This window comes from Falco naumanni, chromosome 4, assembly GCF_017639655.2.
Source record: "Falco naumanni isolate bFalNau1 chromosome 4, bFalNau1.pat, whole genome shotgun sequence".
Classification (NCBI taxonomy): domain Eukaryota; kingdom Metazoa; phylum Chordata; class Aves; order Falconiformes; family Falconidae; genus Falco; species Falco naumanni.
In genome coordinates this window covers 92087462-92113282 of record NC_054057.1, presented here as the reverse complement: position 1 = coordinate 92113282, position 25821 = coordinate 92087462, and the positions used below count along the sequence as shown (strand labels likewise).

The 25821-nt window shown below is 37.9% G+C and overlaps 1 protein-coding gene across 4 annotated transcripts in view; it reads left to right on the top strand.

Annotated features, from left to right (window-relative positions):
• CNTN6 (contactin 6) overlaps positions 1-25821 on the top strand; it is a 149290-nt gene that overhangs the window by 25446 nt on the left and 98023 nt on the right. For all 4 annotated transcript variants that reach the window (XR_005827710.1, XM_040593036.1, XM_040593037.1 and 1 more), the window contains exon 2: positions 5720-5854. Coding sequence is in view for 3 of the 4 variants with exons in the window: in XM_040593036.1 (XP_040448970.1) it covers positions 5800-5854 (55 nt within the window). In the remaining variant the exon portion in view is untranslated. The remainder of the gene's footprint in view (positions 1-5719; positions 5855-25821) is intronic.

Below are 25821 nucleotides of genomic sequence, written 5' to 3'. Positions count from 1 at the left end.
CAGAAGGATCCTTCATCATGGGAAGATGAGTAAGTTCATGTGATGCAGGGATGGTGGATCCCGTTTGCTGGGCAGTTTGCTCAGCCCAAGCCTTTTGCCTTGTCCCTAGAGATCACAGGACTACCAGAGTGCCATTAATATTTAGTAAGCAGCAATGGCCTTCCTATCTGCTTATTTCAATACTGATGAATCCATCTGGGGAGCTGAGCGAGGCCTCATCATAGACACTAGAGTCCAGACCACGGCTCCCCGTATGCCAGTATGGTGCCTTAACATGGGGACTTTAAGACACAAAAGCATCTACAGTGTCACACCACGTATGAGTCCCAATGTCACCTGAAACGCAATGAGCTGTTAGGATTTGGGAAAATGTTTTGAAAACACAAGATTTAAACCATCTCTGAAGGCTTTATGTACTGAATTTGAATTGTAAATAAGCTACAATATTTTCTGTTTCCCTAGGAAAAGTAAGCAACAGCAGTCAGGAGTGAAAAACAAATGAAAATCCAAGTTCTTTTGTGAAAAAGGAAAATAGGAGCGATCACTATCAGAAACCTTAGTTAAATAACACGGAGTACTTTCCTCCTTTGAAATATGGTTCAATAATTTTAAATAAGCAGTAAGTATTACAACAGCATAGGTAAATCTTGCTGGAGACTGTAAAACTGGTCGCTTCTGCTTCTGCTCTGGTAGTTACAAGTATTTGCTATTCAGTCTGTTATGGGTATCTGGAAAATAGTTTGAGTGCAGAAAGCGCCTCAGGGATAAAAAGTTTGAAAAGAAAAATGTAGCTGTATATCATTGGCATTCATGAGAAAATTCACATTAGATGCCTTCAAATCAGGTGCTCAGGAGACAATATAGAGATCAGGAGCAACGGTGTGCCAAGAATGCAAGCCTAGCTGGGACAGACTCAGCTTATTTTCTGGCAGATGAAGAATACAAAAGTATGGAAGGCCAAATTCAAAAGATAATATAGATGTGTGGAAGATGGTAGGAGGGAAAGCTGAGGCTGCAGCAAAAAAGGTATGCATGTGCTCCCTGGATTATAGCCTCTTCACATTTTTATTCCTTTCCTCCTATATGCATTCAACAGATCTCTTTCTATAGGTAGTTACACTAATACACCAGCCCTGCAGTGAATCCCCTCTGCCAGCACAACTGTGGAATTTAGCTCCAAATCCCTGTTGTTACACACTGTTTCTTTCACCAGGTCAAAAAGTTGCTATTTCTGCAAACAGAGCTACATTTTGCCATGGGTAAAAATGTCAATTTGCTTGAATTTAGCTAAGAGCAAAATCTCATCATTCCTGCTGCCTGACAACTTTTACCTCAGAAAGATGCCAGTTCACCACCTGAACCGACTTTTCTTGCTTTTACAAAACTAACAGACAGTTGTGGCAGAAATGTGAACTGGTGCATATTTTCATGAAAACTCAGATGACACTAGAAGTGCATTTTCTCCTTTGTCACTGACTTGATCTTGTAAGTGGTTTGTTACCTAAATAATAAGCAGATGAAGAAAGTATAGGTCTTGAAACCCAAAGCCTGGGCACCAGGCTGAGCCTCAGCTCAGTAAAAAATAAAATATTGGCTCTTCTGTTAATGCACTAAATATACATCAGGCCATTTTAATTAAAAAATAAATCTATAACGTATGTCCTTCTAAATTCCATCGCCAAGGGAAAACAGCAATACAACTGCATGCTTCAGATACACGACTGAAAAAAACTTTCCCTCTACATGCTAAGTGCAATGCCACTAAGTCAACGCATCTACTTGTATCCCATGATTACACTTAAATTTTTGATATTGCAGATACCCAGAAAGAAATGTTTGATGAAAGCAACACTTCTGTGTACTTTCTTTCCAGTACTATTACTCAGACTATTTGCAATGAGCAGCGGGTGCTGCACAGCCCATCCAGGCAGTGGCTTGCCTGTTGCTGCATGCAGAGCCAGAGCTGACCAGCATCGTTTCCCCAGACTTGTTTCAGACACCTTTCCTCCACCACAGTATTTCTATCTGTTTGTCTCATATATACTACCCCTTCATGTCCCACACGTCACATTTAGATGTCTCAGGAATAGATATCTTCCATTCCCCCACAGATAAGAAGAAAAAGCAACAGCTTGAAAATATCTGAGGCTTGAGTCCTTTTCTACAGACTTGTTTTCTGTAATGGGAAAACAACAAAAAATGATGCTGACTACTTCTGTAACAAACATATTTGTATAAATTACATGCTGCTGACAAATGGACACGCAATCAGTATTTTTAGGGGAAAATGTAATGTTTCCCCCATGATCATATTTAACATACTTTGTTTTCCATCTATCTATCTAGACCGACTGTTCAAACTGTGGCATAACAATTAGAATAAGTGATAGTGTTACATCCAAAAAACAAAGAGTATGATGGCACAATTTATCTTGTTACATTTCTTGATTTAATGCCAGTCTGGGATTTCTAGTCTGAACCAGATTTTTCTTATGCTATAAATATTTCAGTTTTTTCATTTATTCTTGATTTAATTTGACAGTAAATAATCCCATGGAAGCTGCTGTTGGAAAGACGTTGTAAAAATTATTAAGTGCCTGTTTGCCAGCTAGGTCCTTGTGTTTGTCAGAGTGAAATAAGTAAAACAGTTGGGTTACTTAAAGGAAATGTGTGTGTGTATGTGTGTGTGTGTATATTTACAATAAATGCCCCATAATTTGCAGTCTCAGAAGCAGGAGATTTACAGTTCTGAGGACTGATCAATACCTTATAAGAATACAAAGAGTTTGGGGCATATATTCTGAATATTGGCAGCAGCAAGTACTTGCTGCTTGGTTTCAAAAGACTCATGTATAACTCAACGAGAGGAGAATAGAAAGCAGGGAGTTTTTCAGAAGGATCTGTCCTTGCAAGAAAGTGCAAGTGTCTTGGAAAAGGATGGATCTGGTCAGTTAATTAGCTTTTATTGGTGATTTTTAGTTGCTCAGAATATTCCCCCTGGGAAGCATGTGAGTAACATTGGAGGGTTTAAGTTCTTTTTCTTTTGAGCCTTAATTGCCTCTTGCACCTTTAAAAAGGATTTCAGGTGATCTGCACAAAGTAACTCACACACCGCATCTGCGATGTCCAGAAATAGGACATGTTTGAGAGATCTTGAGGAAAGACAGTTGGGTGGGACTAGAGCAGGCAGCACTGGGAAATGCTCTCTGTCCACATCAAGAAAAACAACCACAGAAAAATGCCCACCACAGGCAGTGAATACAAATAGAAATGCCAACATGTGGGAATGCACAAAATTCATTGCAAGAATTTCACCAAAAGGGGATAAACTGTAGACAAATACCAGTTGTTACCTACTGATACTGTGAGGGAACCTTGGCACTCAGCAAGCCTCTTTGTTGGTAAATGAGCAGTTTGAGCCTCCCCACCCAGGGATGTTGCTGGATGTACCAGTCCTGACTGTTTGAGGACTCTTCCCGAAGGCAACAGATCTCTCCTGCCAACATCTAGTCAGAAAAAAAGTTAAAACTGGATCACAGGGGAAGGTAGGGAGTCAAAGTCACAAAATTAATATAGGAGGAATTAACACAAAATGTTAGTAAATAATTAAAATTACAACTTTTTGATCTGAAAGAATACATTCTGTTTAGGAAGGACAAGAAAAAAAAAGTAAGGGTTTTTTTTTCTGTCTTAAATATCAGACATGTGTACATCAGCTTCAATAAAATACTGAGAAAGAAGAGAAAGGCTGTGAAATAAATGTGATGTAATTCAACAAGGAAAAGTACAAAGTTTCATACTAAGTAGAATAGTTAATGCAGACAGTACGCACTGATCAATCAGTGCACTAAAGCCAGGTGGTTTAAAGAAGGGGTTAGAGTGGGACCTGAACTGAATGCAAGTATAGAGATATATTAATAAAATTAGCCATCTTCATTTGGGAATGTGTAAATAGGAAATGGCTGTTCATCATCGCTCTGCCCAGCTCTGTGCAATGTGCTTGCAGATAAACGTCAGCTATGCTGAAATAATCCAGAGGAGACAGAACTGAGAAGAAAGGATAAAACAATGACTTGGGAAAAATAATATAAAACATAACAATGTTCTTCAAACATGCAAAGGTATAGAGAGAAATGTCCACATTCGTTAATAGTAGACAAATAAAAGCATTTATAGCCAATGTTAAGAATAACTTTGAAGCCAATAATGTCAGAGTTTCCTGAGGAAGTTATGAAAAGGCTTACACCACCATAGGTCTTTGAAGCATGATGGACACATATCTGTTGAGGATATTTGAGGTGCAGTTACTGTTGCCTGGGGCAGGACTGATGTATAAAACAACCACACAGCTCCTTTTTCTTTGTTTCTGCTATGACAGAATTATCCAAACTTCAATTTCTTTTTTTTTTTTTTTAAACAGCTCAAGCCATTTATACTTTTAAATGACACAACTGCTTCAGCAAGCCTCAGATGTGTGTGAAGTAGGACCTCACAAAAGGTTAAAAGAAACTCTGCTTTTTCCATCCTTTTTTTCATAAACTTAGAAGCTTGTCAGGGTTCAAGGTTTGATCATTTCCTGCCTGAAATGGCAACTAGCAACTGTGCACCAGGTTTATATATGTCTCCCCTGAGACCATCTACAATTTTTAGGTGGCATGTATAAAAACCTATGAACAGAATTAGGTCCCCTACAGAAGTGGGATGACTTCCAAAGGAGCTGAATTTCTTAATTTTCTGAAAAGTATCTCTCTCACTCACATCAGCAATAAGTTTCAGGGCAACCCTGTATGATATCTTTTCACACTGGTATGAAAAATGAGACAAGTGAGAAGAGAATATGGATCTGTAAATGTGGATCATAAATGTAATTTCTCAGTGGAAAATTTTCATCACTTAGAAGTTTTAGAATGATTTTATGATTTTGTAAAGCCATTTTATTAAGTGATTTCTGGTTTCAGCTGTTTTATGAACTGATTCCCAACAGTAAATTACTCATTTGCTCTTTGGGAGTATAGGCCAAACAGATACTTTTTTCCCTGGCTTAATTCATCATATGTTGACTGAAATGTCAAAGGAAATTAAAGCAAATTGTTAGGTAAATCCTTAGGGGAGAATGTTTCATTCCTGAAGAATAAATCTTAACACAAAAAATTTTGTTGGGCTGTTGTTTTTTTTTTTTTTTTTTCCATCGTGCAATTATGACATTGTATTGTCCTCTCCTCCCATATGACATCTACCACTTTGTATCAATAACTGCTTATATGAAAAAACGTTCACCAAAGGATCCTTTCTGGGATCAGAAGTCAGACCACTACAGAGCAAGAAAAATCAGGAAGTGGGAGGGATGTTTAGGAGTCAAGAAGAGTACATTTTTGCAGACACCCTTTCCTCTAACCCAGCAGTGTTTGACGGCTGGACCGCAGGCAGATTTTGCTTTCTTACTTGGTGAAACTCAGTCTTGTGCAAGCGAACTCTGTGGCACGTGGAGTTGATGCATGGGTCTCAAACATCACGTATGCTTTTCATTGATCTTGTTGCCAGCTTTGTGTCATTTGGGAATTATTTTTGTGCTGGAACGATCCTATCTAGGCTATTTATTGTATTTTGAGTGTCTGAGTCTTCAAATGGTGCAGTAGAACATGATTTTATACAGGGAAAATTGGGGTATTTATTTCAAAACTGTATTTTAATTACGCAATATCTCTTCCTGTTTTTACAGAATATCCAGGTAGTCACAGGAAGACACACTATACTTTCCACCGATTGGATGGGAGGAATTTTTGACCTTGGAAAGTGGAGATGGTGTTGCTATGGAAACTAATAAGTCTGCTGCCATTCATGAGCTGCAGCACAGGTAAAATGTTCCACTATTAGTGTTTGTGATTGATAAACCTATATCAGTATCATAATTCTTCTAGAAAGGAGAAGCAATTACCAAAACTAACAGTACTTATTCGCATGAACAAGTGACTAAGGAGCTTTTCATTAGGACATGCTTTAATTTTAAGGAACACAAGGTACTGCCTTTGAACCGGGAATACACGTTTCAAGATCATAAGAAAGCTGTACTCCAGGTAATAGCTTTTAAAAATATTCTAAGCTGTAACACTGAGAAAAAAGTACAATTGTTACTTGGCTAACAACATGCATGTGAAAGATATTTCTCAGCCACAGCGTAACTAACTCCCAAACCAGCACACAGAGCTGGATCAAAAACCAGAGCAGTTTAGTGAGGGGTCTGAGAATGGTACATGGAAGTTTTAGATTCCACATGTAATACCATACCCTTCAAATGCCTCCATACTGGTAAGGTGTCTTTAAATCACATTCAACTTAAAGACAAATAAAAGCATTCATTTATGAAGTCCAAAATAAGTAAGAATCATAAGGACTATCAAAACATAAATTCCAGAAATGAAAGAAAATCTTGCCTAATGCCCAAAGCAAACACAAATGTTCCTTCTTTGCCTCCAGTTGGCATGACAGACCTTCATGCAACCCACCTTGTCTCTGAACCAAGTGCTAGGTGCCCTGTCAGTCCTCAGGCTGTATTCAGAGGACAAAGTGTGGCTGGAGGAAGCAGGACTGCTTTCCCCCATTCTCCTGCTTGAATATCCCTTGTGCTTTATTAAAATATCAACAGGTTGCTAGCATACGGTCAAATGTTCTTTTCTGCCTGGCTGGGCATTCCTTGCAGTCAGGGTTTGGTATTCTGAGTTCATTCCTTCTTTGAACCTTTCTTCTAATTTGAAGCATATAACTTGACAATCCTGCTTCATGAACCCATAAAAATGGAATTAACTCATGTAACTCATTACAGACTCATCTAAAAATGGACACAAAATGGTAACCAAACACCCTGAGGTTACAATGAATTTGGGGATGAGCTGACCCTTCACACTTGTCTGTGATAAAACGGTGATAACTGACTTTTGTCTATAATTAATGTATTGAACTCTAAATAGTTGGGATGTTACTCATGTGCTTACAAGGAGATTGTATTAAAGTAACGTCAAATGATACTTAAATTAATTATGTAGTGTATGAGTCAGCAGCTCTTTGAAATGATGAAACAAGCAGAGTACGAACTTCAGTAGTATTTTAAAATATGATTTAAATTAAACTAGATAATATTTTATCTAATAGATTCCAGGTAAAAATGTAAGCCTCGCGATCAGACTTTCTCTTACATCAATACTAAGTGCCCATTTCAGTAACAAACAGCTAACAAGTTAAGGTATTCATATTAAAATATTTGTAGAGTTCTCAAGCAAACAGTCACTTGTTTAGGCCCAGAAATGCTGAATTAAATGCAACCACCTGTTCAGGATCCCAGTCATCCCTTTAACTGCCCGCTGCGCTGCCACAGCACCTATCTGCCCTCTCGGGGACTTCTCACAGATCATTGCCACCTCTACTAGTCAACAACTTGTACCAATCTTTTAGAGTACAGGATCTCCCTATAATTTCTTGATTGCTTTTAGCAGTTGTGAAATAGATGATGATCTTGGGATAGGAATCACTGCAGGAGCAGTACAGCTTGGTGATGGACAAGATATTTTTACACCCGTGTTTCCTATTTCCAGGTATAACACTTTCCTTCACGTCTTTTCACAAAGCTTTCATTTTTCAAACTTTTCACCATCTTCATCTTTCTTGCTAGAGGATCATCTTTTAATGAGACCAGTATTCTAGGCTAACTGAGTTAAAAGATACTAGGAGCTCGCTTTTATGTTAACCTGTTCAGTTTTTTGAAGACCTAACAATAGGTAAAAATTTAAATGTTCCATATTCCCAGGTACTAAGAGTAGAGCACAACGGCACCTTTGTCCTGATCCTGCCATCAATTAAAGGAACAGCAAAAGCTCCCGCTGACTTCACTGAGATAAGTTAATTTATACTCGGGTATAAATTAATTCCATTGATTTCAGTGAAGCTATGCTGATTTGCACTACATGGCATTCCATTCTCAAATATGCTTGATGGTAATAGTCAAACCTGCAGTTATGGGCAAAATTCCTTTGATTTATTACATGGATGGTTTGCATCAATTTAGAAGTAATAGAACTGAGTGGGAAAATTAGGAACTAGTCATGATGCTGAGCAGTCATGGGGGCTGGGGCTCGGAAAGTAATTCAGGTTGTTAGATGACATAGGTCAGTCATTTCTTCCTTGTTTCTACCTCAGTTCTACCAGACATATAGAATAAAAATGATAGTTGACCTATAAATGAATTTTAAATCTAAGGATAAAATGTGCTGTACAGCAGAGCTAAATATTATTAGCCCCCCAAAATGGCAATTCAATTACTCAGAAATCAAACTACCCTCTGTATTTTTCTATATGGCGAGATCATGGAAAGAGTAATATTCCATTCAACTCTTATTTTCCAGCAGAGCTTTTTTATGCAACTCAACAAGGGATTTGGGGGTTTTCTTGCAAGTGCCTTAGGGAGTAAAATAAAATAAAGTAATGTATGCATGCACAGTGACACAGTGAAGGAATAGATTAGACTTTTTTTCATAACCCATTGCTATTCAAATGAGATAATCTGATCTAAGCAGAGCACCAGAGGCAAGAAGGGTGATGAAGATAAATTCAGAGATCATTACTTTAAATTCTGTGTACTTGTTATAAGGGTGCATGAGAACCATCTCTTTACATTGTTGTTTAAATTTAAACCTTGCTTGGTATTAATACTCTAAGAAAGAGCACTTGTTTTCTGGATTGAAGATCTAGATAGAATTTTGAGAAGCTGATATGAGCCGTAATGTGTCCAATGTGCTCAAGAAATAAAATAATTGTTTCTTCACACCAAAACTATCTTGAGTTTTCCTCCTATGGCTGCTTCTAGCTCATGCTCCTTCCTCTGGAGATATTGTGCAAGGCTGGTTGCCAGCAATATCGTATTGGGGCAGTAAGCTATCTTAAGCATTCATCCGATACATCTTAGACTGCTATTTGGAAATACCTGGAAGACCCTGGCTCTGCAGCAGGTTGCCTATGCAACAATGGGCCTCTCACCTATCTGTCTTTCTGGTCCCCCCATTCTCTCCTCCTCACATATCCTCATATATGGATTCTGTCCAATGCTGCAATGCAAAGAATAATTTGATTATAAATACATTGCAAAAGCCATTCTGCCACCCTTTTCTATTACCCAGTTTAGGAATACAGGATAAACACAGGTTGCAGATTTTAGGCAAGAAGAGAAACCAGCGCAGCTTGATTTTCCGAATGGCTGACCTAAGTGTATGATCCTGGGGGAACAAGTAAGTCTGTTGGTAGCGCCCTACACAGCAGGTTATGTACAGTCCCACTTTGGCACCAGTTTCACTGCAAATATTTGAGCTTCCCTGCTTCCTTCTTTCAATTCTCTGAGGCTCTTCACTGTTCAGGAAGAGGAGGAAAACTATCCTCTCATTATTTCTGCAGTTTCCTTCTTCCTCCTGGACAGCTTATGCAAATTTTCTGTGCCCTTCCCATTTCTAAAGGCTCTCGTGACCCTTCTTTCATCTGATTCCTGGTGGCTTCTGCCCTTCAAATAAATACACGTAGTCTTCTATATGGAGATGGCCTTTGCAACTATCCTTTGCTCTGCTGATGGTCTTGGCCCCACCATGGAAGCAAACAATTTTTCCAGGGTTAAAGACGAGGAAAAAGGAAAATACCAGTAAAAGCTATCATGGTCTTAAAATTAGCTACAGACAACAGAAATATTAAAAGCCAAACCAGCCAGTCTGAACCTTCATTTTGGAAATGAGGCAGTAACTGTCTTTTCACACAGTCCTTTGGTTTATTGGCTTAAATTCAATTGAAGATGCAACTGCAACCTCCCGGGCTGTATTTTGGCCCATCATTTTGAAACTGCTAAATTAAAGAGAGAAATTTCATGATGTAAAGTGTCCTGAAACTCCTTTGGGTCCCAGCATGATGAATATTGAATACATCACATCCCACACTCTGCCTGCAGTCTCTTGCAGATTTATTGTTAGCATAACAGCACCTTTAGGAATGGAACAGCAGACCATATATTTTAAGACAAGTGACATCTTTGCTATTTCTAACAGCGAACTGTGGAGATGAACTAGTCCAGCCTGGAAATGTTAAGGCTTCTCTGAACAACCAGAGGCATTCGAAGACTCACTGATGAGCCAGAGAATTATAATAATTTGGTCTCCTTTGGACAACATGGAAGTGTACATGACTTTGGGGAACAGTGACCCTGAAAGCCGTATTCGTGTAAATGACTTCCTAGTACCTGGCAGGAGAGGGTGACTGGTAATGCAATGACCTTCTCAGGAGAGTGAAGAGTGACATTTAAAGACAAAACTTTGCTTCCACTTTATGGGGTATCATGTGGTTCAGCTCATTTCCCAACATCAGTGAACAACAAACATACTCTGGCACAACAAAGCCAGCAAAAGAGAGTGCCCCAAAGGTGAAGTGCTGGCGTGGGTGAAGGAGTGGTGGCAAGCCACAGAGAGAGGGGCAGCCCTTCCCCTGCCATTTCAAAGACAACAAATTTCTTGGCAAGATGCAGGAAGAGGGACTGTGACTGTATTTAGAGAGGATGGGCTATGAGATCATTTAGTTACTTTGATTTGATGCTAACAGGTTTTACCTGATTTCTGCTCTTAAAAAGACTTCATAAACATGTTGCTAATTGCATCACAGCTTCACTCTCCTTCACACCCAGCTGGGATGCTCAAGGAGATACTGCTTTGACTGCCTCCAATGCTGAAGGAAGACCCTGTCTCAGGGAGGCGTTACCTAATGGAACAAGCTGCTTCTCCAGCACCTGGATGCCCCGGCACAGGCTACTGTGGGCAGCAGGAGATGGGACAGAAGGTGTCTCAGGTGTGACCTTCACTCTCATTTTCTTCTGGTACCTCATTTGCTTTCCCCTTAAATGCAATGGATCAATTGCCTGGGTCTGACATGGGTCAGCAACATCCTGGCTAAAAATTCTGGGAACTGCCACACATATTCTTAGATACAAACCCAGGACCTAATACTTTTTGTGTTAGGAAAAATACCATTATTAAAAAAGACATGAGAAGACGTGCAAGACAGAGGAAAAAGACAGCGCAGATAGGAAGGGAAAATAAGGTATTTCTCTAATCCATCACCCAGTTCTGCAGATATCGCATTTAGAAAATGTTATCCCAAACATTGCCTTAAAACGGAGAGCAGGTGAGTGGCACAGTGAGCTGCTTGCCCCTGTTCATTTCTGGAAGGGCTTACACTGAGCTGGTCCGTCTGCACGTAATTTTAAGAATGAGAATAAGCAACTCCAATACTTCTATTTCCTGTCTCTTATCAGAACCACAAACTGTTTCTAACTCAAGGGCAAAAATCCAGACAAAATAAGCCAGCATGTAAGAAATGTGGCTCTCTGTCCTCAGTGCAAGGCAACATAAAGGATGAAGCCTCCCGTGACAGAGAGGACTGGTGCTCAGGAAGCCTGTGAGCAATTTCTGGCTCTACCACTTGCTGGCTGCTGGAAGAGAGGATGTTACAAAGCACCACGAGTTTAAGATAACTATTTCCTTAGCTACTCCATTCAAAGAGGGATATATTCACACCAGTTTGTGTCTTCAGCTGCTATGATAATGAAGTCCATGCAGAAAGAAATGACAATGCAGCAATGATAATAACTTCAATAAAGAAGTGACAACCTACATTAGTAGCAATTAGCTGGTGTGACGGTGAGAAGGACTTAGCATCAGAATTTTTATGCCTCCACAGATTGCAATGGCAGTCTTTACCACTTCCTTTGAAAAGGGAAGAGTTAAGGCAAAGCTCAGTACTTCTGAAAGCCTCACCTATTATATTTAGTGACTGTAAAGGGTTTTGCAGCTTTTCACTAAACAGACATAAACCCACCCCAAAGCTGTCATTATTCTGAGTGGGCCACAGAGTGCAATACTGCCATGTTTCCAAAGTATACCATACCACATCAAACTGACCTGCTGGGTACCAGGAATGATAGTCATTTAAAATTATATAACACGGGCTAGACTCACATCATAGAAAAGTCTGCCTTATTATACTTTACTTTCAAGAAAAATGTCTTTTTTTTAATTCCTTTGAGTGCATAGACATATGGTGAAAAACAGGTTAGAGCTCAGATGCTTCTTCGAGGGTGAACTTTCAAATTTTAGGTTGCATTGATTTAGCTGTCAGAAAGATGTTATTTACAGTTTGTGAAGTTAAGTAGAGCATGCTAGAATTCATGGAAGTCATTACCAGAGTTTTATGTTTTCTATATGGCTCTGGTGTATGTCTCTTCTATAGTCTGAAAGGTGTAAACCATCTTTATACTCATTTAAATAACTTCTAAAAAAATATCTCTTCAATTAGTTACTTTACTTTTTTTTTTTTTTTTCCCAATGCTTTGATTTTTACATGGTTCCTTTCTGTTTCATATCAAGTCATTTCATCTATCTGTATGAAAGCCTTATTAACTTTGAAAAATAATATCCTGGTACTTTAGAAGTCATTCAAGGTTTTTTTTTCTTTTTTTTTTTTTTTTGTTTGCAACAGCTTCAAAGATAATTCAATTTTACTTTATTATCACTGCCAAGAAGCTGAAATTAGCAGATGATTAAGCACTTAAAATAATTTGAGCATTTTCTATTGCCAGCAATAGAAAATTTAAGTATAAAAAAATTAAACTTATGATGGCACAATAATATGTCACTGAAATAGTTTACTGAAGCATACCGGTTTTCAGTAAAATGTAACGGAATATAATTCTTCCATTTAATATCAATATTTGTTGGAGAGCCAGTTTCCAAAACTCCTGATCACTTACATATGAGCACAAAACAAACTGAAACCATGCAGTTGCTGCAGCCTCCCACATTGCACAGCAGCTTTCCCTGACCTTAGTGTCATTCATTGATTTTGTCCACACCTAGAGACCTTCAGAAAAGCCCACAGCCTATGTTTGATGTGTCACTTCTATAACAAGCTACCCTTTAAGTTGACTTTGAAGACATTGTTTTGCAGAGGTCACTATTAGAACGGGGTACTTTGTTTACGAATGTTAAACTAAAACCACAGGGCTGGATTTTGAGATCCCTCATTTCAGAGTTGAGGATCCTGCATCTCGATCCTACATAGTGTTACGGTAATCAGTTACCAGTGTGGGTTCCCTTGGGGCTGAACAGTCAAATCCATTATCTTTTCATCTTCACAACCAATGCCTTAATCAAACCACTGACATGTGAAAACGCAGATTTTATTATGGTGAGAATGATGGGCATGTCCTACGTGAAATGGAGGGAAACCCAGCTGTAGTCTATAACTTTCCACTAGCATAAAAGTGAGGTAAGTAGATGGTAAGAATGAAAAGGATTTCATCATTTTTCAGAAAACAGACCTTTCAAATACAAAAAAAATATTAAATATCCTTTATTTAGAAGTGAAAACCCTATTTCCATACTGTTTAATATTCCCATCCAGCAGATCTGCACACACTGACATGGGCAGAAGACCTTGCCCACTAACTTTTAAGAGCTGAAACAATATCTGCTACTTCCACGTAATCACAGACTGATCATCCCTTCCATTGTTTGCAGAAGCTTGAAAATAAAATGTCTTTAGTTATTGATTTGCCACTTCTTTTTCATTTAGCGACTATTGATCGCTGTTTATGTGTGTGTTTCTTGTTGAGCAGAAATTAACATTGAAAACTTCTTGGAATTCACTGCATTCATACCTACTTGACATTCCTGGGGAAAGCTTTTGCTACCACAATCACTGTAACTGGGGTTTTCAAAAATCTGTTTCGTTTTCTCCTCCAATCTCTTGGCAGCAAAAAGAAAAGATTTATACACAAAATATTTTTTTTATTACTATTATCGTTGGCACTTGGCTGGGACAGAAAATGTGGTTGTCACAGAGTCTGAGCTCACAGAGTAATTTCAAACCACACATTATTATTTAGGCTGTGGTTATTGTGCCTACATTACAAAAATAAACCTCTTAGGGATGTGAGGCATTTTTTCATTACTATCTGGAAGAGAAACTCTTGTGATTACCCCTAAAATTGCTTGCTGGTGTGTGTTTGGGAAGCCAGCTCTGAGACACATGCTGATCTGTAATTTGAGAAAAATATGGATGGATTAGTCTAGTGGGGCCATGTGTTGGGGCTGGATGAATGAAAATATCTGAGATAGTGATGAAGCATTCTTTGACTGAAGCTATTATATCTGTACCATCTGTAAAACAGTCTTCTCATTGGTCCTATTACACTCGGATCCTATAGTTTTCCTTGTTTTGGCTCTATGAGCTCCAAAAGCAATCAAAACCACAGGCCAAGTACAGATTTTCTATGAGACTAGATTATAGTCCTGAATCATCAAATAATAATGCAAATATATTCTTATTTACTTTGCATTTGTTTTTCATCCTCCATGACTACCCTTTTCTATATTCTTTCATTAAACTTTAGGGTTAAATGCTAAAAAAAAAAAAAAAAAAAAGTTAGAAGTAAAGCTTAATTTTCATGGAATTACATGGTTTCAGGAACTGAAGAAAACCCCCACACCTACCATTTCAGGATTTACGTTAGTAATTGCTCTAGTTGATGGCATAGTAATCATAATTAGCATCCAAACAAAGATAAGGCTCTCTGCGGCTTCTTCAGCAGAGGGGAGTAAGTAAAAGGGCAACTTCTGAATGTGGAGGTAGCCTTTAGACACAGCAGAGACCTGCAGCCCCCACTTCTCTGAATCTCTCTGCTTCCCTCTGTCTGTGTAAGGTCCCCCTGGAGGTGACAGTCCTTGCCCTAGTAGGGCAGCCTGAGGAGGAAGCTGTCTAAAGTCCTGCCAGGTTTGCAGCAAGAGGTAAATTTATAGTCTTTAATCCTAATCTCTATGACTTTACTTTTATATATTTGGTTTTAAGATTGTTTTAGAATTTTGGCAATAGGATGGGTTTTTTTTTCCCCCATGCATAATACCATGGTATTTTGTCCTTTGTTCAATATTAATATATGCTTTATTGTTCTATTCTAATTACAATCTCATTATTAAAGGGGTAGTATGTTTTCCTCTGACAGATACTGCACCTCATTGTTAGAGAATCTTGGTTATTCTCTGCTTATTGTTATTAATAATTTGTAGCAATTGAATTGGTATTAGAATATTACTCTGCTAAATCACTTTTGCTGCTAATTAAGGCACTATCTGTGACATTGTTTAGCTCCAAACATCATGCTCCTGCTTTTCAGCCTTTTATAATTACCTGTAAGTCATTCATTTCTACTTCTGTAAGTCAGGTCTTTTAATCAAGACTCCTGTGAGCTTTGCCGTGGTGCGAGCTGCCGCTGGTAGGAACGAAAAGTTCTCGTGGACAAAGGTATTTTTGTAATGACAAATGCACCTTTCACCGCAGCCCTGGAAGTCCTTAGAAATAGAATAATTATACTTGATGGTTCCAAATGGGCAGAAAAGAAGGAGAGTTTTGAGGGAAAAGTGAAAGATTACTGATGTAATCCAACTATTTAAGATAGCAGCAAGGAAAGTCACCATAGCTTTAAAATGTCTTCTCTTCACAAAACATCTGTAAGATCACATCTGTCATACTGTTTCTTGGGATACTATTTTCTCTGAATAAGCAAAGTCACTTCATTATTTGCCTGGGAACCCTACTCACTTTTACTCCCCAACAAACAGAAGACACAAAAAGGTCATTCTTGAGTCATTAGTGAAAGCCTCTTAATAGCTAGGGGGCTTACTGATGGTGCCTGGAGTATGATTCTCTTTTCATGATCGGGCATCTGACATATTCTATAAACTGCAAACATTTTACACAGATCCAGGAAAATCAGAAACACTAATTCTGTGTAATCCATTCTGTAGATATTCTAGTGGAGTGTAAGAAAGTATGAAAAAAGTAGCAGATATTCGTATTGAAATTGTTATGCTGGCGCTGTTCTGTGCACAGGTGTGCACACACATGTACTTTACGTGCATACACCAGTGCCACAGTTACCTAAAATTTGATCTCTGTATCTTCATTAGTCCATCTGCATTTCTGACTTAAGCAGACAATACCAAGAAAGTTGCAGGTATTGGTGGTGTTACAAGCATACGCAGACAGGACTGAAGTCACACCTCACTTGCTGGAAATGTCACCCCAAGCCCTTGTTTTGCTGCCAGTGCCTGCCCACCGAGAGGGCTTCTTAGGGGCAGGCTAGCAGCAGGAGAGGGAAAGGAGGGTTCAATAGCGAAGGGTACCTCACTCTGTTAGGAGCTTCACCTTTCTTTTATCCAGCTCATGTGGGAGATGTTCTTTTTTCTATCCCCTCCCCACTCTATCAGCAGCCATGTACCTTATGGAGGAAGGCTCTCTGAAACAGGCACTTCAGTATCATTACAAAGCTTTCTCATGCGCAATTTTAAAAAAAAATATTTTTTTTTATTTTTTATATATATATATATATATATAAATAAAATTAAAAAAAATTGCAAAAGCAATATTTGTATGCATTGATCTGTGTATGGGTACATTGTTTGGCACTGGATTTCCTTAAAAGAAGACACAAAGCTCATTATCGTTTGGGAGAATTGTCTCGGAAAAGAGAAGTATGTTATAAAACTAGAGAACACTGTTCTTTGGAATCAGCTTCCCTTTTGCTGAATTGCTGTGTGCTTTTGGACAGATTTTTGTTTATATTGTTTCATTGCCCCAACAGATATCCAGGCTGCCACTCCTCCCAACCTCCAGTACAGCCCCCACCTCAGACTGCGCCCTGAACTCACCCTGGAAAATAACTTTGAAATTTAGAGAAAAATCTACCCAAACTTTGACTTGTGTGCTTAGATGGCCTTCCCACCAACACGAAAGTGATTTATGTAATGCAATTTCTTCATCCTCTAGTATTGTCTCACTTCACACACTTATGCCAAGCAGTTTTTGATGATTGCTTTTCCTACAGCTTTTAAAAAAACGCATACTAGTACAGACAATGTGAAAAAACCTGCAGGGGTTAACCCTAGTAACATCTTGTTGAACATTAATCAGAATCATATTTCAGTCACATCAGTCTAAAGCTACTGAAATCATGGATGATATGCATTATCCTAATCAGAATATAACATTATACTTCCAACTACTACTTCTAATTAGATTTATCCAGGTTTACACTGAATATAGTAGAAATAAAACAGTTTTTTCTGCGTCTTCCTTGTTAACATTTGTGGTTTTGCGAAACACAAATAGTTTGCTCTAGGCCAGAGAAAATGTAGTCATTTATGCAATAGATACTGAATTCATATTTGCCTGACAAGTGACCTTATCAGCTATAACTTGTCATCTTCTAATTAGTCTACATTCATTTTTTTCACTAAATTAACCCCCAGCCTCTCCTGAAGATAAGTTGACAGTATACCAAACTGTGTAAGGTGTTGCAATTAAAATGGTGGTGCATATGTACACTACAAATTTGCACTGAAGAAAGGTACATCTCCTTAATACCATATCAAGCTGATTACAAACTGAAATAGTTTTTATTCCCAGTGATACCACTGACTTGCAAGGTTTGCTGACTGGTAACAATAATGTCTTCTCTTTAGAGAGTCTAAGAATACTCATATAACACTAAAAGTGCACAGAGAGCTCTAGGGACCAGGCATACCTCCATGTTATTAAAACACATTGGAAAGTACAGAAAGTAAACAACAAACCTGGTTTTATTATTGCTCTTGGAAGATTCCTTTTATAACAAATCATAAATAAGCACCCCTTATAAAATCTGAAGCCACAGGAAGTTTATCTGGATTCCATGTTCATTTTTGTTTCCATACCTACTTTCAAGACTTTCTATAACATAAGGTTTAAATTGATAATTTCTGGAGACCTACAGAAGTACAACTTTAGGAGCTGGTTAAGCTTTCATATAAATAACCTGCATGTCTACAATTTTTCAACACCTCCAGGGACAGATAGCTGCAGATCAAAAGTTTTGAAGATTTGAATTTAATTTCTTCACAAATTAAATATCTAGGTCCTTAATTTTTTAAAAATGTAAGTGTGTTTTACTTTACAAGATTGACCTTGAAGGTAAGCATCTAAAAATTGTATGGATAAGAATGAAATCCTGTGAACCAAATCGAGCCTGATTCACCTTTCATGCCTTAAAGTAAGTTGGTTTTACAGTTTTGGCTAAAAACCTAAACCACACAGTTTGAAAACTCAACTGAAATTCACATATATATTTTAAGGAGACCTAATTTGAATCAAGATTTTATGTCACAGTCTGATATGTGTAAAATACTGCACTGTGCATATATGTAACTAATTTACAGGGAGAAGTTGAGAAAAGAGCACTTCTGTCAGCCAAAAGCTGGACATTTACTGCAAGTCAAAATAATAAACCAACAATATGTTATACTGCACTGACATTTTACTAAAATGTCCATATAGTCTTCAAGATAATAGATACGTGAAAATGCTAGCATGCAGAAAATAAATGCGTTAAAACAAGATGTGTTGTAAATTCAGTCGGATACAATTATTGAGGAGAGGAAACATGTAACACCCTACTTTCTCTCCTTTAAAACTCTGAACTCTAAACCTACCTAAATTAGACCAGAATCTATCATTGATTATGTCATTCCCCAGAAATATGGCCTTCAGACTGTTTGTCATAACTCTACTGGTGATACTACACAGCAGACACATTAAGTATCACTCAAGATGATACAATTTTCCAACTACTACAAGTCAAGCAAATATGTTCTCAGCCTTCTGGGACAACCTTGCCGGTAGATGGATGACACCAGGCTGTGATGCATGGACTGAAACAAAGCAGTCCCTCATAGAGCTTTATGGTGCCTTCCCACTGGTTTTGATCATGGCCCCAACCCTTATGGGAAGGACATGTACTTAAATACCTAAACCCCACTGAAATCAGGGGATCAAAAGCCTGAATTCAAGTGTTAACACCTGGACTTTTGACATTACAACCCGGAATTTCCCACCGACTACCTCTTCTTATTTTTTTTATTTATAATATCATCTCTGTCATCTGTATAATTTAGTGCCTTTTGGATTTTGGCTTTGCATTTTATTTTATTTGGGCTTTGCATTTATTACATTTTACTGCTTACATTATCCCCATAATTGAAATACTCTCTGCCCCAGCACACGTTCGCTGCGATGAGAAGTAGCTCCCGCACTGAGCGTAATTCTTCCTTTGGCACATTATGGCATCAGTCCACTTCCCCTTTCAAATCTGCTTCAGTTCGAATTTCACCACTGGCATAGATGAGATGACTAATCCAATTTCCCTCTATGCAGAGTCCTCTTGCCATTCTTTCTGTACTTCTACTTTTCCCCTGAATAGTCATCATTTAATGCCCCGTTATCTTAGATGGCACTCATTTATTGGTTTATTAAGCAGTAATTTAGCAGCCTGTTATCAATTCCTTCTGTAGCCAGGAAAAATATGCAATCCAAGTATGCAAGGTTCCTGAGAATTACAGCATTTTTGTGATTTTTGGATTAGAGAGAAATTACTGAAAAGTAATACATATGAAATGTTTTCCCTGCATTTCATTATTATCTGCACACCGAAGCTCCCATCAGGCTACTCAGAATGTAGATTTCCTGATCTCTATTTCTGTTTCCAGCCGAAGCAGAGTAATTGTACAAAATCTCAGAGAGCTCAGTTGACTGGGAGAAGCATGAGGAGGTTCTAAGCCTGGACTCAGTTCTGCCTGCACTCATACTGTCCTTTCTGCAAGGTCTCCAGGTGGGGAGAAGGCATAAGGCTTAAATTAATTTTTATGAGCTTGTTAAAAAACAAGGAGTTTAAGTGAAATAATGGGCAAGGGTGGAAACGAAAGTGTGCCCTAAGCATTAATACAGTAGCATAGAGGGATCGGTGTAAATCCCAGCTAGAAGAATGATTTCACAAAATGATTTTGAAGGTAACCTTGGCAAAGACTTGATTTGAAATTACAGCTTTTAAGATCTGGATGAAAACAGAAATCTTTTTTGTTAATAAATCATTCCTGTTACTAAAAATTGGCAGATTACAACAAATAATGAAAGGAGAGATAAAAGGAAGCAGCTAAGAGGGTGATGAGATACCAGACAGCTAAAGTGGCACTGGCAGTTGAGCAGGTACCAGAGAGGTGAGCATTTTCCTATCTGCTTTTGAAAAGCATTTCTGGTTCTGGTTTCCCTCTGGAAACATATGCACAAAAGACGCAAAAGGACAAATCATACAAAATCTCCCCAAGTGGGAGATCATCCCACGCTCCGCCAGCTCTTCTCTGGAGCGAGCGCCCCAGGGAGAATTAACAGGGACACCCGAAGAAAACTGTGTTTTGGACGACTGCTGTTTGTAGCAGCACAGCGTTAAAATGTCAAACATCAACATCAGAAGGGGAAAGGGACTGCTTTACAGGTATAATGGCAGGTCTCTCCACTTTTCCAATGTTCCCCAAGTTTTTCAGCCTGCTGACACAGCCAGCATCGTTCCCACTTTGCATACACCGGGCTCCGAGCCCTGCCATGGCCGGGTTAGCCCTGCCTGCTGAACCCTTACCGTGCTGCCTCTGCTCAGAAGCAGAATCTCAGTGCAGTCAGCCTGCTTTTATTTTTTTTTTCTTTTCTTTTCTTCTTCTTCTCCTTTCAGATGGGTTTTGTTTTGCTATTTATGCTGTCATTTTTTTGAGAATAGATCGGATAAAGGTCATTTTTTACTTGAATGGAAAAGAACAGTAATTTGACAGTGAGACAATCCCAGCTTGCTGCATATCAGAAATGTTGGTATTAGCTTCTTTAAAACAGACTAGAGACAAAATTGTCCTAGCAACTCAATTGCTAGCAGTTATTTTCCAAAAAAATTAGCATTTACAAAGTTATGTTTGTGGCTTCTGCTAAATTTTAGGATACCATTACTGAAAACACTTTCACTTCATTTGTGTTTGCTCAGAAAAAGATCATCATGAAGATATTAAATAGTCACAAAAGATGATAGCTTCAAATAGTGTCTTTTGGCTGATCTATAATCATTTGCTTTGGCAATTTTATTCAAGAACATTAGCACTGATTGCTTATGCTGTGTTCCTAATTATTTCTGAAATATTGTGCTGTTGCCCATGCTGAAATGCATAACGAGCAAAGCTGTAGGTTAGTTCGAAATGCAATGTTCTAACTGGTTTTTAATCAATGAGTGATAATGATAGCTTGTGTTTTGACTTTCCCTGTTTAATTGCCAGTAATAAAGCAGATCTTAGTTGATGATATTTAACAGAGTTCAGTTTCATTTATCTCTGTTTATTCTACTTATTTTAAAAGTGCCTGGGAGCTTTCCATGCTTGACACAATAAAAAAATATACAATACTAATTATATTTTGGTTGCCTAATATTTTCTGCAATGGAGGATTATGATGGACTTTCACGGGGAGTTACTATACCTCACTGTCTTTGGTAGGTTTCTGAAATGCAGTAGGTGTCTAATGGTAAAGCCATGTTCCATGAAATCCCAGCCAGATTTTTCTGAGATACAGACTGTTTAAATCACTGTTTCCCTTCTGCTGCTTATGATAGCCATGATTTTTTTTGCCAGGGTGCCAAAATAATAATTAAACATAAATATTCTAAGGGTGAGTCAGATCTGCAGGTGATGCTGCACAAGAAAGTACATCTCATCAAAACAGCCACCCTGGCTCAGGCTAAAGGTGCATCCAACTGATTACATGACAGTCAGCCAAAAGTAGACACCTAAAGACGACCAGAAGAAGAGGGACGGTATATTGCTTGAATCCTATATTGCATAGTCCTCTACTTTTACCCTACATGCAGTGTCCAAAGCAGAGTTGAATTGGGATAATTTGTCTGGTCAGGCAGGTGGACACAACCAAGCAAAATCCCCTGGGACTAGAGAAGTGTACGCAGTTCTCTATTTGTATGGCAATACAAAGGGCTAATTGGGAAAGTGAAGAGCAGTTTCTGCTTGACCTTTGAGTTTCTTCACTGGTCAACAGTCAATTTTGCAATAGACTGTACCTGATTTTTGGCAAAGACTGACCATTTTTTTGGTTGAAGTTTAAGCTCCAAACTTATTGTCAATCTACTAAATGGATGCCAATACTGTGATGACAAGCCTATGTAAATCAGTCCATCAATACAATAAATATTTCAATAATAAGCTGATAGAGTAATCTATTTTAAATTAGGGTTTGCCCTCGGTTTAAAATGTTATAAATAGCTCTTGTGTTCCTCCTTCAATTATGTGTAAGAATATAAAGACATTTATAATCTTGCCTGGATCATTGCTTACGAAGATTTATTTTCCAAGATTTTATTTCCAAGTTATCAATCATCTGAAAGCAAGAGGTAGGTGGCAGCCTTAAATTTCTGTATTAGATCTTCTTATGTCCTAAGGGGTTTTGCCATGGTTGTTATTTGGACTATTTTCTCCATACATTTTTCTATTATCTTCATGATCTGCGCTATTTCTACAAGTTATTCCAGAATATAAATCTTCCTAACTACATGCAACTAGATGATCTTTAAGGTTCCTTCCAACCAAACCATTCCATGATTCTATGATTTCTAATGTCAGGTTCTTACAGCTAGTTCAACTCGCTTTATTCATGCCTGTTATTTAAGCCCTAGTGGGGAAAGCAAGCATCTATGAATAAGCCATTTCATTCCAGTTATTCAAAGTAAATAACCAAAATTTAAATAACATGTACACAGAGTTTGAACATCCACCTGCAATTTAAGTACCCTATAATGGTGATTGTATCTAGCTTTCTACAAGGTCTGGGACTCATAACACTGTAAAAACCAAAATACTACTTCACGTTACAACATGTTTCCTGTTGAAACATAAATGGGAATTACAAAGTGTGCCCTCTGGAGACAAAAAAAGAATCATTGTTTGCTTTAGTATCTTCAAACTCTTTGCAAACTAGCCTTTTTTGTAATTTCTTTTTTCTTCCAGTGTGACTGGATCTATGGTACTAAGTATCTGCCTGAAAACAATGCAGCTGTCATCAACATCCAGTAGCTATTTCACACTGAACTGGCACAGTTTTCAAACACCAAGTGTTTAGTGCACCAATTATAATTTATGACATAGTATACAGTCAATATAAATAGAAAAAAGATGTTCTTAGCATATCTCTTCCCTCTTTCCCTACAGGGCATGGGTGCACACACATGTGTGATTGCTGGTAAGGATGTATATGCTCTATACATTTGTATACACACATAAGTATAGGCCAAATACATGTCACACAGCACAGTATTTCACACACAGAGAAGACTTAAAAAAAAAAAAAAAAAAAAGAGTTGCTTATATTTTGCTCAGTAGGTCTTGATCCATTGCCCATTGAAGTTTATGAAAGGTTTTCACTGACTTCAAAGCACTTTGGCTCACAGTCTCTGCATAGAAAAAGAAAAAAAAAGATGAAGCACAAAACTGTATCTACTACCGGCTATAAAAACGCTAGCTGAATTTAGCATTCATCAGGCCGCTGCATTTTTTCTATACAGAAATTAGTCACAGTGGGGAAATAATAAAATAAAAGAATGTCCTAGTAAATTCAGTTGTATTTGATTGGTATTTTTCCAACAGATTCCCCAAGTCTTTCTGCCATGGGGCTGGAAGAGGGGTGCCATGAAAGACTGTAAAGATTTGTGTAAACAAAGTTGAAGATTAAAAGGCTTGGTTGTCCCAGATACTGCAGGCTAGCCAAGAAGAGGGGGGTGGAAGAATAAGGCATTTCAGTCTAACTCCTTGAAACCATGCAGATGGTTTATCCTAACATATAAAAAGGGAGAAAAGAGAGACAGAGCTATTCCTTCCCCTAGGCTTGTTCAGGATCTAGAGGAAAGAGGCGATGGAGCAATTCCCTTTTGTCTCCCACCGTCTCCAGAGTCACTGGATGGGAGCATAGGGCTGCAAAGCAAGATGCTTAATGAAAAGACTGAAGAGGGTCTGAAATGGAGCTTAAAGGCTGGAAGAAATTTTCACAAATACCTTCCCCCCCTTCTCCCCCATTTTGAGTATAAGCAGAACTGTTGCTTGCCATATTGTCACACGCTTATTGAAGTTAGTGTTTCACCCTCTCCCTGTCTCTACAGAGCATCTATCAATAGTGCAGTGGAGTTTTGGGGTCATCACACCAAAATCCAGAGCTGATCAACACCAGCAGTGGCAAAAATTATCTAAGCTTTATTAATAACCATCCTCCTTAGACCATAAAACAGTTATACTTTGCACAAAAAAAAAAGTTACAGAAAAACAAGTGCTGGATTTATTTAACTGGCAGGATATTAAATGATATAGCTGTTATCTTTTCCTGTATTGTAAATTATTGAATTAAGCCTTCAGTCAGTTTGGCAACAGTGCCAAATGAATATTACAACAGTACAATGCAGCAAACAGTATCTGTCATCGAATCTAGGTCTCACTTATAACTGAAATTACAGTGAACAAAATGCTTGTGCAGTAGATTGGAAAAGGTTCATTATTATTTATTCATCTTGCCTAGTAACACACAAAAATAATGAAATTTCATTGAGAAGAGTGCACGTCAGGATTACTATACATCATAAAGACACATCCCTCTAACTTCATTGTGGGTATTTGTCTCCGTAATTAGATGTCTGTTCCACAATAGTTCTGTATCTGAAGGACATGACCAAGTTCATGACATAAAACAAATCACCTGCACAAATGAAAAGGCTTCCTTTATCTTGTCTACATCATGCACAATAGCACAAAAGTCTTCAGAAAAATCTTTCTGTAAAGCCACTGTAGTCATCCACAGTTAGTAATTCTAGCAGTTACTTTTTTAAAATTAAAATATTACATTATTAATACAGCTCACACATTGGTGTATTTATAGCCCCTGTACCTATTCAGACTACTGTACCTTTGCACGTATCTCCACAATTTGTTGATAAATCTGTGTTCATCTGTAGCCAAAAGTGTAAATTAGTGAAGCTCCATTGAATGCCATCCAGAATGCATCAATTATGAGCTATTTTCCTGCACTGCAGCTTGAACTTCTGGTCTAGAATCTTTAGGGGATATTTTTGTTTGGTATTGAATGCAGTTAGTATGATGTAAATCTGAAGTTAGAGTTTCATTGCTATACTCAGTATGATATGATGCGAAACATCACATTTTGGCATTTAGAGATCTATCATTAATTATTTTGGAATTAGAATGTGTGTATTTGTTAGATCAAAATGCAGATGGGTAATAAATTCACTGATACCCAATTACATTCACAAAAAGTTAGCTCAGAGTGTTGAAGCAATATGGGTTATTATAACAGAACTGTTAAAAAAATGTTAGAAGCACCAGATTTTGACAAAACCTTTTGTCAATATATATATTTAATTGAAAAAGGCTCATAATTCAAGGATATGATTGGTTTTGCATAATAAGTCTTTAATTATTACCTGTGATATATTAAACCCTAATTTTATATGCTAGATTCTGGCAATCCTGACAGCTGGTTATATGAGTAATTAAAGTCATATTTTATGCTTTTATTGTTTGTTTTCACACCCAAGTATTTAAAAAAAATGTGCAGTTAGTATACAACCTGAGTACATTCCTCGCTGCATTAGCCTGAGATCACCCTACCTACACCACCATACAGGTTATGTTTAAATATTAGGAAGAAAACTGGAATAGTCAAATAATTTTTCAAGGAATAAAATTCAGGGGAAACATAATTGTTTTCCTTGAAGACAGTTAACATTTCTGCACCATTCTCCAGGGCTGGAGGAGCCCTAACTATTCCGGTCTTGAAAGTTACATC